This window comes from Heloderma suspectum, chromosome 2 (genome assembly GCF_057233095.1).
Source record: "Heloderma suspectum isolate Gila_16-S chromosome 2, 16-S_ref, whole genome shotgun sequence".
Classification (NCBI taxonomy): domain Eukaryota; kingdom Metazoa; phylum Chordata; class Lepidosauria; order Squamata; family Helodermatidae; genus Heloderma; species Heloderma suspectum.
In genome coordinates this window covers 44,401,190-44,418,285 of record NC_139459.1, presented here as the reverse complement: position 1 = coordinate 44,418,285, position 17,096 = coordinate 44,401,190, and the positions used below count along the sequence as shown (strand labels likewise).

General features: G+C 40.1%; 1 protein-coding gene across 1 annotated transcript in view; it reads right to left on the bottom strand.

Moving 5' to 3' along the window:
• MAST4 (microtubule associated serine/threonine kinase family member 4) overlaps window positions 1-17,096 on the bottom strand; it is a 373,102-nt gene that overhangs the window by 53,086 nt on the left and 302,920 nt on the right. Inside the window, exons 10-13 of the mRNA XM_084833380.1 lie at window positions 16,508-16,583; window positions 15,825-16,034; window positions 12,209-12,310; window positions 8,325-8,457 (exon numbers count right to left, since the gene is read on the bottom strand). Of these exons, the coding sequence (XP_084689506.1) occupies window positions 8,325-8,457; window positions 12,209-12,310; window positions 15,825-16,034; window positions 16,508-16,583 (521 nt within the window). The remainder of the gene's footprint in view (window positions 1-8,324; window positions 8,458-12,208; window positions 12,311-15,824; window positions 16,035-16,507; window positions 16,584-17,096) is intronic.

The following is a 17,096-nucleotide window of genomic DNA, read 5'->3' as shown; positions in this document are numbered from 1 at the left end:
CTTTAGAATTGACTGATCTGACCTCCTTCCAGTCCAGGGGACTCGTAAGAGCCTTCTCCAGCACCACAGTTCGAAAGCATCAATTATTAGGGATGGCGGAGAATTTCTCCCCGAATCTTCAGGGGGCCGAGCGCCAACGAATTTGGCCCCCCCGAAATCGGCGGTGAAATTCTCCCCCCCCCCCGGGATGGGACTTACCGTAGCCGAATGTCCCTCCTGGCGGCGGGTCCCGGTGGCGGTTCGGCGGGCTTTTGGCAGGGGCGGCAGCCGGTCTTTTGACCAGCTGCCGCTGCCGCCATTACAGCTGAAGTAAAAAACAACAACAACCCTGTGATAGGCTACGTAACAATTAACGTAGCCTATCACGGCTGACTTTGCAAATCTAGCCGTGATAGGCTGCGTAAATTGTTACGTAGCCTATCACGGGGTCCTTTTTAAAATTATTTTCGTAGTTCGCGGCCGGGGAGATGGGGTGCTTCTCCCCAGCTTGAATTTCGGCCGGGATGGCTCCCCCCCCCTCGCCTGAACTTCAGGGGGAGAAGTGAAGCGCCTTCCCCCCACCGCGAAGCAAGCTGCGAGACCAGGTAAGTGACTTTCGTACATCCCTATCAATTATTCGGCGCTCAGCCTTCCTTATAGTCCAGCTTTCACAGCCATACGTTACTACTGGGAAAACCACAGCTTTGATGATACGAAACTTTGTCAGCAAGGTGATGTCTCTGCTTCTTACTATGCTGTCTAGGTTTGCCATAGCTTTCCTCCCAAGGAGCAAGCATCTTTTCATTTCATGGCTACAGTCACTGTCTGCAGTGATCATGGAGCCCAAGAACATAAAATCTGTCACTGCTTCCATTTCTTCCCCTTCTATATGCCGGGAAGTGATGGGGCCAGATGCCATGATCTTCGTTTTTTTAATGTTGAGTTTCAAACCAGCTTTTGCATTCTCCTCTTTCACCCTCAACAAGAGGCTCTTTAGATCCTCTTCGCTTTCTGCCATTAGGGTTGGTATCGTCTGCGTATCTGAGGTTGTTGACAATTCTCCCAGCAATCTTAATTCTGACCTGTGATTCATCCAACCCGGCGTTTCTCATGATGTACTCTGCATATAAGTTAAATAAGCAGGGTGACAATATACAGCCTTGTCATACTCCTTTCCCAATTTTGAACCAATCGGTTGTTCCATGTCCAGTTCTTACTGTTGCTTCTTGACCCTCGTACAGGTTTCTCAGGAGACAGGTAAGGTGGTCTGGTACTCCCATCTCTTTCAGAATTTGCTTCTCAATTTGTTGAGATCCACACAATCAAAGGCTTTGGCGTAGTCAATGAAGCAGAAACAGGTGTTTTTCTGGAATTCTCTTGCTTTCTCCATGATCCAGCAAATGTTGGCGATTTGATCTCTAGTTCCTCTGCATCTTCGAAACCCAGTTTGTACTTCCGGTAGTTGTCGGTTCACATACTGCTGAAGCCTAGCCTGTAGGATTTTGAGCATAACCTTGCTGGCATGTGAAATGAGCGCAATTGTACGGTAGTTTGAACACTATTTGGAATTGCCCTTCTTTGGAACTGGAATGTAAACTGACCTTTTCCTGTCTTGTGGCCACTGTTGAGTGTTCCAAATTTGTTGGCATATTGAGTGCAGCACTTTAACAGCATCATCTTTAAGGATTTTAAACAGCTCAGCTGGAATACTGTCATCTCCGCTAGCTTTGTTGTTACTATGCTTCCTAAGGCCCACTTGACTTCACTCTCGAGGATGTCCGGCTCAAGTTCAGTGACCGCACTATCATGGCTATCAGGGACATTAAGATCTTTCCTGTATAGTTCTTCTGTGTATTCTTGCCACCTCTTCTTAATCTCATCTGCTTCTGTTAGGTCCCTGCCTTCTTTGTCCTTTATCATGCCTGTCTTTGCACAAATTTTGAGCAAAATCCATCAAATTTTGATGGATTGAGTTGCTGCCTCCTGAACAATATTACGGACCTCCATCCATAGTTCCTCAAGCACTCTGTCTATCAGGTCTAATCCTTTAAATCTATTCCTCACCTCCACTGTATATTTATAAGGGATATGATTTAGGTCATATCTGAATGGTTTAGTGGTTTTCCCTATGTTCTTCCATTTAAGCTGAAATTTTGCAACAAGAAGCTCATGATCTGAACCACAGTCAGCTCCAGGTCTTGTTTTTACTGACTGTATAGAGCTTCTCCATCATTGGCTACAAAGTACATAATCAATCTGATTTCGATATTGACCATCTGGTGATGTCCACGTGTAGAGTCGCCTCTTGTGCTGTTGGAAAAGAGTGTTTGCTATGATCAGCGTGTTCTCTTGGCAAAACTCTATTAGCCTTTGTCCCGCTTCATTTTGTACACCAAGGCCGTGCTTGCCTGTTATCCCAATTATTTCTTGACTTTCTACTTTAGCATTCCAATCCCCTATGATGAAGAGGACATCTTTTTTTGGTGTTAGTTCTAGAAGGTGTTGTAGGTCTTCATAGAACCGATCAACCTCAGCTTCTTCGGCCTCAGTGGTTGGGGCATAGACTTGAATTACTGTGATGTTGAATGGTTTGCCTTGGATTCGTACTGAGATCATTCTATCGTTTTTGAGATTGTACCCCAGTACTGCTTTCCCCACCCTTTTATTGACTATGAGTGCTACTCCATTTCTTCTAAGGGATTCTTGCCCACAGTAGTAGATATGATGGTCACCTGAATTAAATTCACCCATGCTTGTCCATTTTAGTTCGCTGATTCCCAAGATGTCAATATTCAGTCTTGCCATCTCATGTTTGACCACCTCCAGCTTACCTTGATTCATTGATCTTACGGTCCAGGTTTCTAAACAATATTGTTCTTTACAGCATTGGACTTTCTTTTCACCAGCAGACACATCCACAGCTGAGTGTGCTTTTGGCTTTGGCCCAGCTGCGTCACTCTTTCTGGCGCTACTTGGAAATTCCCTCTGCTCTTCCCCAGTAGTATATTGGACACCTTCCGACCTGAGGAGCTCATCTTCCATCGTCATATGTTTTAGCCTTGTGATACATTCCATGGGGTTTCCTTGGCAAGAATACTGGCGTGGGTTGCCATTTCCTTCTCCAGTGGACCACATTTTGTCAGAACTCTCCACCATGACCTGTCCGTCTTGGGTGGCCCTGCATGGCATAGCTTATGGCTTCACTGAGTTATGCAAGCCCCTTCGCCACAACAAGGCAGTGATCCATGAATGGGCCACTACAACCTACCCATATTCATAGTGGATAAACCAGTATGAGTTCTAAAACTTACTGCCTATTACACAAATTCCACTGTGCCAGTGTACAGGTCCAATAATGATATTAAAATAATGTTTTGGATAAGATTATATGGACAAATACGCTCAGCTGCTGCTACAGTTATATAGATCTGAGTCAATATTAACAATGGGGATGTGCAGAGCTTCGTAAGTTTCATAAACAGGGTTTCTGTATTTAATTCTATTTTTCTACATTCAAATGTACCTACCAGGATGTTCAAATGTACCTATGGAGACATATTCAAAGTGTTACTGCTGGTTTATAAGGCCCTAAACAGCTCAGGACCACATTATTTGAGATACCATCTGCTCCTGTGTCTACATTCTGACGTAGAGGCCTAGCTTATTGTTCCAAGGCCCTACCGATGTTTGTTTGGTCTTGGTGTGGAGGACAGCCTTCTCCACTGTGTCTCACACCACTTAGAATGATTTCCCCATTGACATTAGATGAGCCTCTAGTGCAGAATGATTCTGCCAACAACTTAGATGCTAAGTGCCCCTGGTTAAGTGCCCCTGGTTATTTTAATGAGATACTTTATTGTTTTATTGATTGGGTTTATGGTATTTTATCACAATTTTATCTCGTGAACTGCTGTGGGATTTTAAAAAATAAAATAAAAGCAGTATAGAAATTTTTGGAAATAAATAAATATTTGTGCACTATTAAATTTAATGAACAATGACCAACATCTGCAGATTATGGGACTGCATGTTTCCTTAAATAGGTTAGAAAATGTGCAACAAAAAGCAGTGGTGCATGATACAAAGTGCTGATACTGTTATACCTGCAGACTTACAGTACAATCCTGTGCATCTTTACTTGGGAGTAAGTTTAGTTTTGTTCAATTATGCTTACTTCCAAGTGGGCACATCTCACTACTTTAGTTTAATGAATCCAAGGTACTCAAAATCTTGCAATAAATTAACATTCTGAATAATCATTTTAGAGTGTGCCTGCCGCATGCTGTGGGATAAAAACAAGCTGCGTTCATCTTTCCAAAGGATTTAGAAACCTAAGAATTTTCTTCCAAGGCCCATCTAGACCTACATTCTATTTTCAGCAGCAGACCAGCCAGATGCCTTTTGGGGATTACAAGTAGGGAATGAAGGTAATGAATGGTCTTAACCTGTCAGTCCTAGGATATATGCTGCATCCAAACATGAAGGTTTAGCTATCATGGTTAGTAGCGCCTCATAGTAACAAACTGATGTTCAGTAACTCTGTAGTAAGATTTAGTTGTCATGGTTAGTAGCTGTTAACAGAACTATTTAAATTGCCAAGAAGAAAGGCCAACTTAAATAATTGGTTTAAGTGGTTTCCCATTTTGAGGTTAATCTATTTCCTAGAGAACCATGCATACTTTGTTGTTCAGTCGTTCAGTCGTGTCCGACTCTTCGTGACCCCATGGACCATAGCATGCCAGGCCTTCCTGTCCTGCGCTCTCTCCCGGAGTGTGCTCAAGTTCATATTCATTGCATCGGTGATACTATCTAGCCATCTCATCCTCTGCCGTCCCCTTCTTCTTTTACCTTCAGTCTTTCCCAGCATCAGGGTCTTTTCCAGAGAGTTTTCTCTTCGCATTAGGTTGCCAAAATATTTGAGCATCAGCTTCAGTATCTGTCCTTCCAATGAGCACTCAGGGTTGATTGCCTTTAGGATGGATTGATTTGACCTCCTTCCAGTCCAGGGGACTCGTAAGAGTCTTCTCCAGCACCACAGTTCAAAAGCATTAATTCTTCGGCGCTCAGCCTTCCTTATAATCCAGCTCTCACAGCCATACATTACTACTGGGAAAACCATAGCTTTGATTAGACGGACCTTTGTCAGCAAGGTGATGTCTCTGCTTCTTACTATGCTGTCTAGGTTTGCCATAGCTTTCCTCCCAAGGAGCAAGCGTCTTTTAATTTCATGGCTACAGTCACCGTCTGCGGTGATCTTGGAGCTCAAGAAAATACAATCTGTCACTGCTTTCATTTCTTTCCCCTTCCATATGCCAGGAAGTGATGGGGCCAGATGCCATGATTTTAGTTTTTTGAATGTGGAGTTTCAAACCAGCTTTTGCACTCTCCTCTTTCACCCTCAACAAGAGGCTCTTTAGATCCTCTTCGCTTTCTACCATTAGGGTGGTATCGTCTGCATATCGGAGGTTGTTGATAATTCTCCCAGCAATCTTAATTCCGACCTCTGATTCATCCAACCCGGCGTTTCTCATGATGTACTCTGCATATAAGTTAAATAAGCAGGGTGACAATATGCAGCCTTGTCGTACTCCTTTCCCAATTTTGAACCACTCGGTTGTTCCATGTCTGGTTCTTACTGTTGCTTCTTGACCCTCGTACAGGTTTCTCAGGACACAGGTAAGGTGGTCTGGTACTCCCATCACTTTAAGAATTTGCCACAGTTTGTTGTGATCCACACAATCAAAGGCTTTAGCGTAGTCAATGAAGCAGAAAGAGACGTCTTTCTGGAATTCTCTTGCTTTCTCCATGATCCAGCGAATGTTGGCGATTTGATCTCTAGTTCCTCTGCCTCTTCGAAACCCAGTTTGTACTTCCGGTAGTTGTCGGTTCGCATACTGCTGAAGCCTAGCTTGTAGATTTTTGAGCATTACCTTGCTGGCATGTGAAATGAGCGCAATTGTGCGGTAGTTTGAACACTCTTTGGCGTTGCTCTTCTTTGGAATTGGAATGTAAACTGACCTTTTCCAGTCCTGTGGCCACTGTTGAGTGTTCCAAATTTGTTGGCATATTGTGTGCAGCACTTTAACAGCATCATCTTTTAGGATTTTAAACTGCTCAGCTGGAATACTGTCATCTCCGCTAGCTTGGTTGTTACTAATGCTTCCTAAGGCCCACTTGACTTCACTCTCGAGGATGTCCGGCTCAAGTTCAGTGACCGCACTATCATGGCTATTACCATATAGGTATACAACTAAACAGAGTCTATAACAATCTAGGACCATAATCCAAAAGCTTTGGCAATGCAGCCTGTGTGCCTTTTGCATTGCAGAATTATATCTGCTTAGAAACAGATTTCTGTTTGGCTCACTGGAAACATGCAAGGATGTTGAGCAAAATCCTTGAAGGTGAAGGCTGATATCCTATGTACACTAACATGGGAATGAGTCTTTAAACAAAATAGCATTTAAAAGTAAACACGCACAGGCTCTCTTTTTTACATAGGAAATCACCTTTAATTCAATGGCTCCATTCAGTCATAATGGTAAACCACAAGTTTCAGGCTAGCAAACTCTCTCTTCTTCCTCTGAATGTGTGAGGGAGCAAATTGCATTTTAATAACCTTGTTCGTTAATAATACTTGAAATAAACCACAGTTCCCCAGGTCTGGATGTCACCAGGTTAGTTTTAAAGCGAAAGTAGAAGTTTTCAATCTCCTCATGTGTGTGGAGGAGAGTTTCTGAGCCCGAAACCCACAGAGACTCATCTGAACAGGGCCATTTTGTTTACAAATATTCCCAATTCAGTTTTAAAAGATTGTGGTCTGATTTGCACATAGTGCTAAGCTAGGATTTGTTTAGTCGTAATTGTGGTTTGTTTGAATGTCTGAACCCACACCAGGCAACACACCATAGTTTATTTTTTGGCAATAAACCCCAGTTTGAAGCTATGGGTTGAAACTGGTTTATGAATCCTGGCTTACTTTAACCTTGACTTGTTATTATGTCTGAAACCAAATCCGGGCTTATTCCTGGTTTGTTTCTGTCCAAGCCCCTGATCAATCCACAGAAGCACAAGGCAAGAGGAGCTTTAAAAAAGGGAACTCTTCCTCAGACCAAACTGCTCTGCTTGTTTTTCCCTTAAACTCTCCATACCTCCTCATTCTCCCTGGCAACAGTCTTCTTGCCACACCCAACAAGAGGCTTCACTGCATGCCAAACTCCTCCCTTATCTAGACTTCTGTCCATGGCAGAACACCTATGCTTTTTGCTGCTCCTTTGCATGAAGAGAAAAACTTTAAAGGACCTATGTGTATTTTAGTAACATATGCCAAGGACTGAATGTTGAAAGTACAACTTTAGTCTAAGCAGGATACCCTGACTGTTACACCCACATAGTGGAAAATTATAAACTCTCAAAGGGAACAAAGGACTGGTTCCTGATCTTTTTTCACCAGTTAAATGTTTTCCCAGATCTACTACTGGGTAAGTTCTCAAGGACTTAGCAGTATCAGCCAGGTACTTATTACACTGAGAAAAGACTGTATCCAGGGAGTTATTACGCACGACTGTGGGAACCCAGTTTGCTTTCACCACATGACCTCCAGTGTTTGGGAGCAGGAAATCAATCTGAAGAATCTCCTCTGCTTAGACACGTCTGATGGGCAGGCAATACAAGACTGACACCGGCTTGTTCAACAAACCATGGTTAAAACAAATCTTGGCTTCGTGATATGTGCAAATGCATGCACATTTGTACTGCATTCAATTTCTTTTTAAAACCTGATTTTTTTAATGAAAGGCATATGCTATGAAATATGAAATAAAAATTAACAAAGTTCCATCTGATTTTTGTGTTTAAAAAATAAATGAAATTTAAAATACTCTGCTACCACTCTAAACAACTACTTTGTCCAACAATGGCATTAAAATTATTCATATTTTTGGAATATGCTTTAATATGGATTTATGTGATCCTTCATTATCTAGGCCCATGACCTGACCTCATGTTCAGACAGTCATCCCCACTTTTGACAGCACAGGTAAATATCTCACCACAAGTATCCTTCTTTGAATAAGGTTTAATGAAAACAGGTAACACAGCCGTATCTTTTCTTTATCAGCAATGTACCTTCTGAGATTAACAATGGATTAACTTTATTCTTCCTCTTCCTTTTGCCTTTCTAACATCTCTTGCTATTTTCTAGCAGTTTGATTTCTAAAACGAAACTAATGATAGATATAATGGCATGTATAGATTGAAACAAACCAGAAAAAATGAAAAATGGGCCAACCAAACGTAATAATCTTGATTTAAGAGCTGATTATTAGACCATGACATTCTCATACCTTCCAAAGGATCCTTATTCAATCCTAGCTGGCTTATAATATATCTAGGGATGTCAGTTTTAATGCCTTGCCCCTCTTTTGCATGCCCTTCTGCAGCTTCCAAAAGATAGTAAAATTCCTCAGGATCAAACTCCTAAAAGTAGATGGGAGAAAACTATTACAGACATGTTTTATTTTAGTTTGCTTTATTTCTATGCAAAAAAACACTGTTTCCTTCACTTGGTTGCAAGTCCTTATGATGGTTTTCTTATGACAACAATTCTGAAGTATAGCAGCCTCACATGGTAGAGTCATCAGCACTACCTCAACCATTTTGTTTGTCATTACAATTACATTTTCATTTGTCCTGCAGTTTCTGTACAAGCCCAGGGAGGAGAAACAGGAATCACATATTTTTAAAAAAACTCCAACCCGCAACAGTTTTTAACAACTTCCAAAGAAAATCATAGGCCAGGGAGCCAAGCATGGCAATATAGAACTTGACTGCTGGGGAAAAAAAAAACTGGGGAGAAGAATGTCACAAGTCAGAGGATAACAGTTGATACCTATAGTTCTTAGCCACTGGCATGGGGCTGCAGCTCTTAATGTATTCCAAACCCAGCCTTCACGAGGCCACGCAAGGAAGCTCTGAAAAAGCGTCTTCAAAGAAACTCTGCAACCATGTCTCCCTACAGTCGAAGTCCCTAACGACTGAAGCATTCGTTGTATTGGCATGCACAACACAAATAAGAGATAAATAGAGGAATCATTATGAAAAAAGTGAAAAATTAAGGTAATTCAGGTCAGTTAAGTGGTCTCACACACACAAAAAATCCTGTCCTGTAGTAGCTAACCAAAGTTCATGGTGAAATACCAGTCACAAGATCACAATAGGTGGATAGGAAAGTATACCAAAAACTTGGCCCTTTCCTTCATCAGTACTGGCTCGAGGTTTTTGAGGGTGTCTTACCCAAAGGTCTTCAATGGGTCCCCTCCCTCAGTGAGTCTACCTTTATATGGCCATTGTCACCAGCTGCTATTGCTCCTCCTCTTCTTTCCCATTATTGATACCACTTGCTTGGTTGCTAGGCAGAGAGCCAATGAGCAAGCAGTCAGTATCATCTACTGCTCCGCCTTCTCACCACCACTATTGTCTGGGCCAGAGCAAGAGGCAGGTGAACAAGCAGGTTGCAATGGTGAAGAGGAGGAGCAACTCCAGGGGGTTCTTGTTAGTGGGCCCCTGCTGGGGTGTGGGCCCTTGGCAGGTGCTCAACCATGTCTATCCTTGATGATGGCCCTGCCCTCCATACATTGCCCCAGGGCAAACTAGGCAGGAGCAGCCTCTGTACAACAGGGGTGCTGAACCCCTTTCAGCCCGAGGACTGAATACCATTTAGGAGAAACCCTCAGGTGGGTAGAGCTGAACACAAAACAGAGCAGGAGCAAAGGCAAAGGGACTGGGCAAAAATACCAGCATAGTTTAGCTTAAAGCTCTTACTTTGGTAACTAAGCCTTAGGAGAAGCATTTCAAACTTTTAGAATGGAGAACCCCCCACCCCCACCCCACCGTGCAAAATCTGGGAAACCACTGAATAATTGGTAGTTGGGGAAAGGCGACGGAACCAAGGGAAGGGAGGATATAATCTGAGGAACCACAGAGGCCTCAACGGGGTCTGCAGGTGGGCCACATTTGACCCTTGGGCCTGAGGTTCTGCAGCCCTGCCCTAAAATCAAACCTAACCACATCCTGCCCTGGGCTAATCACGTCTCATTCTCACAGCCAAAATGGCAAGCCACTTTACTCTATTCTACCCTTCCCTTTTGGGGTTCCCCCCTTGTCTTCCCTCAGCTTTGTGTGCAAAAGGATTTCCAAAGATTAAAGACACTATTATAACAAAATGTTTCAATATTCACACAAACATTTAAATTAAGAATTTATATTACACACAGAAACCACACAACTGTTAAGTAAAAAAATACTTAAGCTGCAAAACTAAAATAGAATACAGAGATGATATTAACCAAGTTAATTTTCTAACTCTAATAAATTTGATCAAGGGTACAATGGTTAGATGGGTTGCATATTATTTCATCATTATTCGGATATTGAATAGGTGGACCCTATACATTAAATGCCTTAAGAAATTTGGGCAACTCTCCTGATCCATAGACTCAACTACAGGAGCTCTTGTGAATCATTGTTCCTTTGTCAAACTGATAAATGGTGGAAGAAGGAAAAGAGGGTAACCACTGGACTGTGCTTCAGAGATAACCATTTTTGTAGAATCAGGTCCAATGTCCATTTTATGCCAACGGGATGCAATACGATTTAAACAAAAGGTCACTGAAGTAATGCTGTAGTAGTTTAGTGCTTTTAAATCTAGGACTGGGCAAATCCCCCTTTTTATGAGAAATATAAGATTGCTTTCCATGAAATTTCAAAAGAATTTTTACTAATTTGTCAAAAAAAATTTTTAATTAGGGTTTAAGAGCACTGTTAAGAAACAATGGAAAATGTCTGACACAGTTGTTGGATGAGGATGGAGGGAAATGGGGGAAGGGTAAGAATGAGAATGATGTAAGCGTGTGCCCCAAGCCTAAGACTTGTTTTCACATTACAGCAGCACAGATCCTAAATGGGGTGATTCTGAAGAGCAAAGGCCATTCTAGACCAGTTTTATATCTCTGTGTTAACTGGAAAATAGTTGAGGGGGTTCCTATTAAGGTAGCTTAAGTCTCTGATTGTGCTGAAATGGCTTTTAAAACCTAACCCCTGAGAACCTTCAGAGTACATTTAAAGTAGTATTATATTACTTTAAATACAGTGATATAAAATTGATTTGTGGGAGGAACATTCTCTCCCACATGCACCCACACAATCGCTTTTTCGTGGCATTTATTATTATAAGCTGATTTATTATTTCATAGTTTCATCAAAGCCACCTCTTCCTATCTCTCAAGACAGAAGACAGCCCCAAAATGGAAGTGAATATACACACGTCTCCATAAAGGGATACCTGTGACAGCTGCTGAGGGTGATGTGTGTTGGATAAGTGCCATCTGAAAATTTCCCAGACCAACTGCTGATGCAAATGTTCTTTGGTCCTGAGAGTATTGTTCTATTAAAAACATTTCTTTTCTGTAGGAAATGCTGATAGGCAAATACAAATAAAGTATTGCAAATTCACCTAAAAATTGGGATGTGAGGTTTTTTGCTTGATTTTTACCTTTGTCCTATACTATGTGACTGAAAGCTGACAAATTTCAGGTGTAGTTCCAAAGTGAAGAGATATGCTACCATGTGTTTTATAGATTCACTGTCATACTTGTTTGAAACGGAGAAATAAACTTGCTCCCTGAATTGTTTCACTAAACAACTTGAATAGATAATGTTTCATCTTAAACTAAGATGAAAACAAATCTTATTAGGACTGACTGCAGGGTCTCTTCATTTGTTAGATTGGTAGTTACATTGTGGATTTTGAAAATGGGGGTTCACACACCAGATTTCTTGAGTCTGCTGTCTGAATTAATTTAGGATCAGATCAAGGACTCTCTTCCAGAATCCAGAATGATCCTAAATTGATTCTCTCTGACTAAAGCCCTGTTCACTGTCCCTCTTCTCCAAACTTAGGCCACAAGGTTCAAACATTTACATTCTATTTCCCTAGCTTTCACACACTTGGTCACAGAAAAAGACAAAGAAACACATATCACCAGCATCTAAGACTGTAATTTGTTAGATAATGTATGTGTCTACATTAGTACATTAAAAGTGTACTAATAATTTAGTACTTTAAATATGTACTAAAAGTAACGCATACCATTCATTCTTTAGAGCCCTTCCAACTGACTTTCAACGGCAATCCAAATATCCAAACTGATTAAAATAAGCATAATCTTACCAAGCATTCAAGTAAGCGAGCAGGACGTGCAATGACAATAAGAATCTTTCGGACAAGCTGCTTAATAAATGCCAGTTCTCCACTTTCTGACCGTTCTTGAGCCTGTCAAAGAAAAGGCATAAAAATAGCTTTGATGTTAGAATCTGGATACAGAGAAAACATTAATATGATGAACCAAACATAATCAATGAAGTTAACTGTACATTTTTCCAACTCTCAACATAATCACATCCTTGAATTAGCACTGCTAATTCCCAATATATCTATAAACCAAAACTGTTTATCTTAAATTCATAACTGGGGAGACACCTTTGTGCAAGTTAAAGTTTGGAATTCGAGAAGTGGGTTTAGTGAAATAGACACACTGTGGAAGGAGCCCCATAGTTAGGAACTAGGTTGTTGTTTTGTTTTGTTTTAATTTTGTGCTGAATTTTATTGTAAGTCACTTTGGATTTACTTCACAACAAGGATAAACAGACTTAAAATTACTCAGCTAATTCACAAATATTCATTGTAATAGCAAGCACTGTTAGCTCAGCTAATGTCAAACCATGGTATGCAGACACCATTACACCCAACTGCCAAACAGGTGATTAGCAAACTATGTGTTATTTCTGATGTTTATATCCTGCCATCCTTCAAGCAGCTCAGGCTGCCTGGCGCACATATGGATTCCATTCAGCAAGAAGTATTGCAGGAATGGTGTAAATGCTGGTTTGAAGATTCTTAAACCCCACACGCACCATGCTTACAGACCATGACTAGCAAGGAGATCCATACATGGAAACCTGCTTCTGCACATGGATTGCTGTTGCTTGACCAGGGTAAACATCTTTAGATTTGAGCTATGCAGTCATATATTTAAGGAGTAAACATTTTGCTTCTATCTTTGTGGAACAAGCAGCAAACAATATGCACACTTGGGGGGAATAGGAGGTAAGTGATTTAAGATAAATAAATGGGATGATAAGTTCTATAGATAATCAGAAAAGAAATAGAAATAATGTCAAAGAACTGGAACAAAAAGAACACTTTTTTAAAACTTTGGGAAAGAATTTGCAAGAGGCTTTGTATTGCATTACAAATTTCTTTCAAACTTTTTTGTCTAGCAACAAAGAATAGACTTTCAGAGACTTAATGAATGCAAAGAAGCCATATGTTGCTTCTCCTGGCTGAAAGATATTGACGTTCCTTTGTTCATTTCTCAAAAAGTACTTCTTTGTTTGAATAATAGAAGCTGCAGGTTAAAGTTCACATCCACTACTTACTTATTCACCACTGTACTCAGTAGATATTCAGGAATGTGAAGTTGAATCAAATGGGTTAAATTGTTAGATGTTCTTCGCAACTGCTTAACCAGAGACACAGTTTTCAATATATATATTTTTTACTCCTGGGTTAAAATCCCATAAATATTAACCCATAATTCAAATAATATTAAACATTAAATTATGGATATATTTCAAACTCAGTTTAAAGGCAATACTGATCTGTTATTGTATTTTAGTATTGCAAAAATGATGGAAGAAACAAAACAAGAGTATTTTTTTCTCAAACACATATACTTCAGCTATGTCTGACTAATAAACATTAGCATGCTGAACGTATTTCTATTTGGTTCAGAAGCTTAAACCTGAAATGTCAGGTGAGCTTGTAAACAAAAGATACCATGAAAGTTAAAGGGGGCTGCAAAAAATATTATACTCAAATTGACCTTGACCTTAGAACTACAAAAAAGTGAGCTAAATCAAGCTGCTCAGTTGCCTTGTGACTTCTCTAGCCATGCAAAGCAATCACAATGTGCCAAGCAGCAGGAGACACAGCTATCCACTGAATGTCACAGCTGGGAACTGACAACAAATGCATCATCAGAAACCCTAAGTGTATTCCCACAATTTAGTTCCAACAAACAGCAGTACTCTCTGCAAAGATTTATGTCTGAGATGAACATAGCGAAGGTGGCACAAAAACCAGTTTTCATACTTGGAAATAAAGGATACATAAATGAAAACCATAAAAGCTCAGTTTCAGTCCATTGTTTATAAAGTGTGCTTTGGAACCAAAGGGCATCCTAACCATAATTTAATAACACCAAAACCATCTTATGAAATCAGGTCTTCTTTTTTTAAAAAAATCCCAAAATGTTCTTGAAGACTGCAGCATTTTTTCAATATCTAATTCTCTTTGCTATCAGTTTATCATGCATAATCACAAATATTCAGAAATATTCCTTCACATTGTACTGGAATGGATAGTGGACTGTGGCCAGGGACAAATTTAAATCATATGTAATAATTTTGACCTGTACTTCATCATCCAGGCATTCAGTAATAGTAATATAATTAACATGTTTACATGCAAACTGTTTCTTAAATGCTTTTTGTGAGGAAAATCATGCTTTTTCCTCACAGATTTAAAAACAAATAAAGAAAGAGTACTAACTAGCAGTATAATTAACAGCGGCTCCACTGCAATGACAGGCCCTGAAATAAACTTGATGAAATAGAGCATCAATTCAAACAGTGCCCATGATAAGAATTTAAGGAGCTACCTTACTTTGCCCATTATACACTTGTGGCATTAAAAGCAGGTTTTTAAGAACATAAAAAGAGCTACGCTGAATCAGAACAAAGGCCTATCTAGTCCAGCATTCTATTCACACCATGACCAACCAATTGCCTGTGAGAATCCCACTGGTAGGACATGAGTGCAATAGCACCCTCGTGCTCTCCAGTAACTGATACAAAGAGGCATACTGCCTCCGATACCAGAGGTAATATAATGCCATCGTTACTAGTACCTACTGATACCCTTATCCTTCATGAATCTGTCTTCTTTGCCTTTCACTCTGTTCTGCAATATCAAGGGCTCCCCATATATTGTTGGAGTAAGAATTTTAGACTGGATTTGGAAATCAGTGGGGGAAAGAATGCAGCGTCAGTTGTTCCCCTGGCCCCGTGAATGCAGGTTGGGTGACTGGAATTACCCTAATTAGCTAAGCTGCAATTAGTGTTGCAGGCTGCTGTGTTGTCTGAACCTGGCATGTGGCCAGGGCACAGTGACTTTTCACCCACCCTACAACCCATAACTTGCAGTAGGGATTGTAGGGTAGCTGAGAAGTCACTACGGCCATGACTTCTCAGCTGCATCTACGAAAGCAGCACGGGTAATTAGATGATCCCAGTCACATGATCAGCACAGGCGGGGGCAGGGGAAACAACCGACGCTGCATTGTTTCCTCCGCTGATTGTCTGTGGCTTTTTCTTACTCATGCAAATATTTTGTAGACTGAACAAAACTATACTAGAATATAACATTCCATTTGTCCACAACAGAGGAAATTAGGGGGCTCTTTCATATGAGACAGAATGAATAAGTTACATTCTGTGATAGAGTAAGCCATCTTTAGATGCTTTATAAACCAATTATTGTAGAGTCACACACTCTGAGGTCCCTTAGGCAGCTGCAAAGGTCACCAAATTGAACAGACCCACTTAAATTGCTGTGTGTGTTTTATGTATTTTTGTCGGACAGTGGCCATAAATATCTTCAGAGCTATATTTTCTTAAATGAACATATCTCATCAATTTCTAAATAATCTTCATGTGCTTTATACCTCTTGCAGGAGCTTATCCAATTTGTGTTGTAATTCAAAGAAGTATCGTGAGGTGATGAGACCCTGATGAGATTTATCCAAACAATCACGAGCCAGCTCAATGATCTGATGATGGGTGAAACTGAGCACTCCATCTGCCAAGGGAAGGACGTTGTCAGGAGAATGGCTGGTGATAATCTCATGAAGTCGTTCTTCCATCTGAGCAGTAGCCTATACATTTCACAGATTTAATCAAGATATTATTAAACATACACAAGCTTTTAAATTAAAATCCTTTTTTAAATTAAAATTGAATTAAAATTTCATCCCTCTTTCAAACTCAAGACCGGATGTTCAAAGATATTAATAGCTACACTAAAAATCAATATACAAATCTGTGAGGAAAAAAGAGTTTTCCCACAAATATAAAGATGAAACACATGCTCACAAAAGTAGTAGAAATATTCATTTCTTTTAGGAAAGATATTTTATTGTTTAAAAATATATCTGGTATATTGATTTTTAGTGCAGCTATTTTTAAATGATATTTTTAATGATTTTAAATATAATTTTAAATTATATTTATCAAAGCATTATTTGCCTTAATTACAAAACTGATATATCAAGTATAATGGAACACATTGTTTTTAGAACATGGTTTTCTTATTGAGTAGGTACAGGATACAATGAATATTCTTCATTACCTTTGGGAATCTTTCTTTGTACACATGGTTCATCATCATTATTTCATGGTCACAGCAAGCAGGAGAACGTCCAGGGCTGCAAGAAAGCAAAGCAAATTATCCCTTGAATCTTGAATGAACTGAAAATGGGATTTTAAATGTATGTCCTATCTTTTATACAGTCTTCGTAGTTAGCATAGTACAAGCGGGACCTGCAACAAAATGCTGCAGTGTAAACTGCTGTTGTTCACCATTCAGTCAGTTAGCAGTGCACTTCTCCATGATACTCCATTCTATTCGTCCTCCTACCTGGTTTTCTATGTTTTTCATCACAACATCCAATCAGCGTTCTGAAGATACTGAACACACTCAGTCATCATTGGGCTGTTTTTAAGACTTTTCTTTCCATTAGATTTTTTTTCCCTTAAAGTTTTTTTTCCTCTGCAAACTTTGGAGGTCCCCCAGGCCTGCTGATACCTCCCTTTTATGTGCTTTTTTTTTTTTTTTTTTGCTACATAAGCAGTGGCACTCGCAACCTAAACATCAGAAATAGAAGGAATATTTTCTAACTGTATAATGAAATGTTTTTGCGAATTGGCAAAATCTGAAT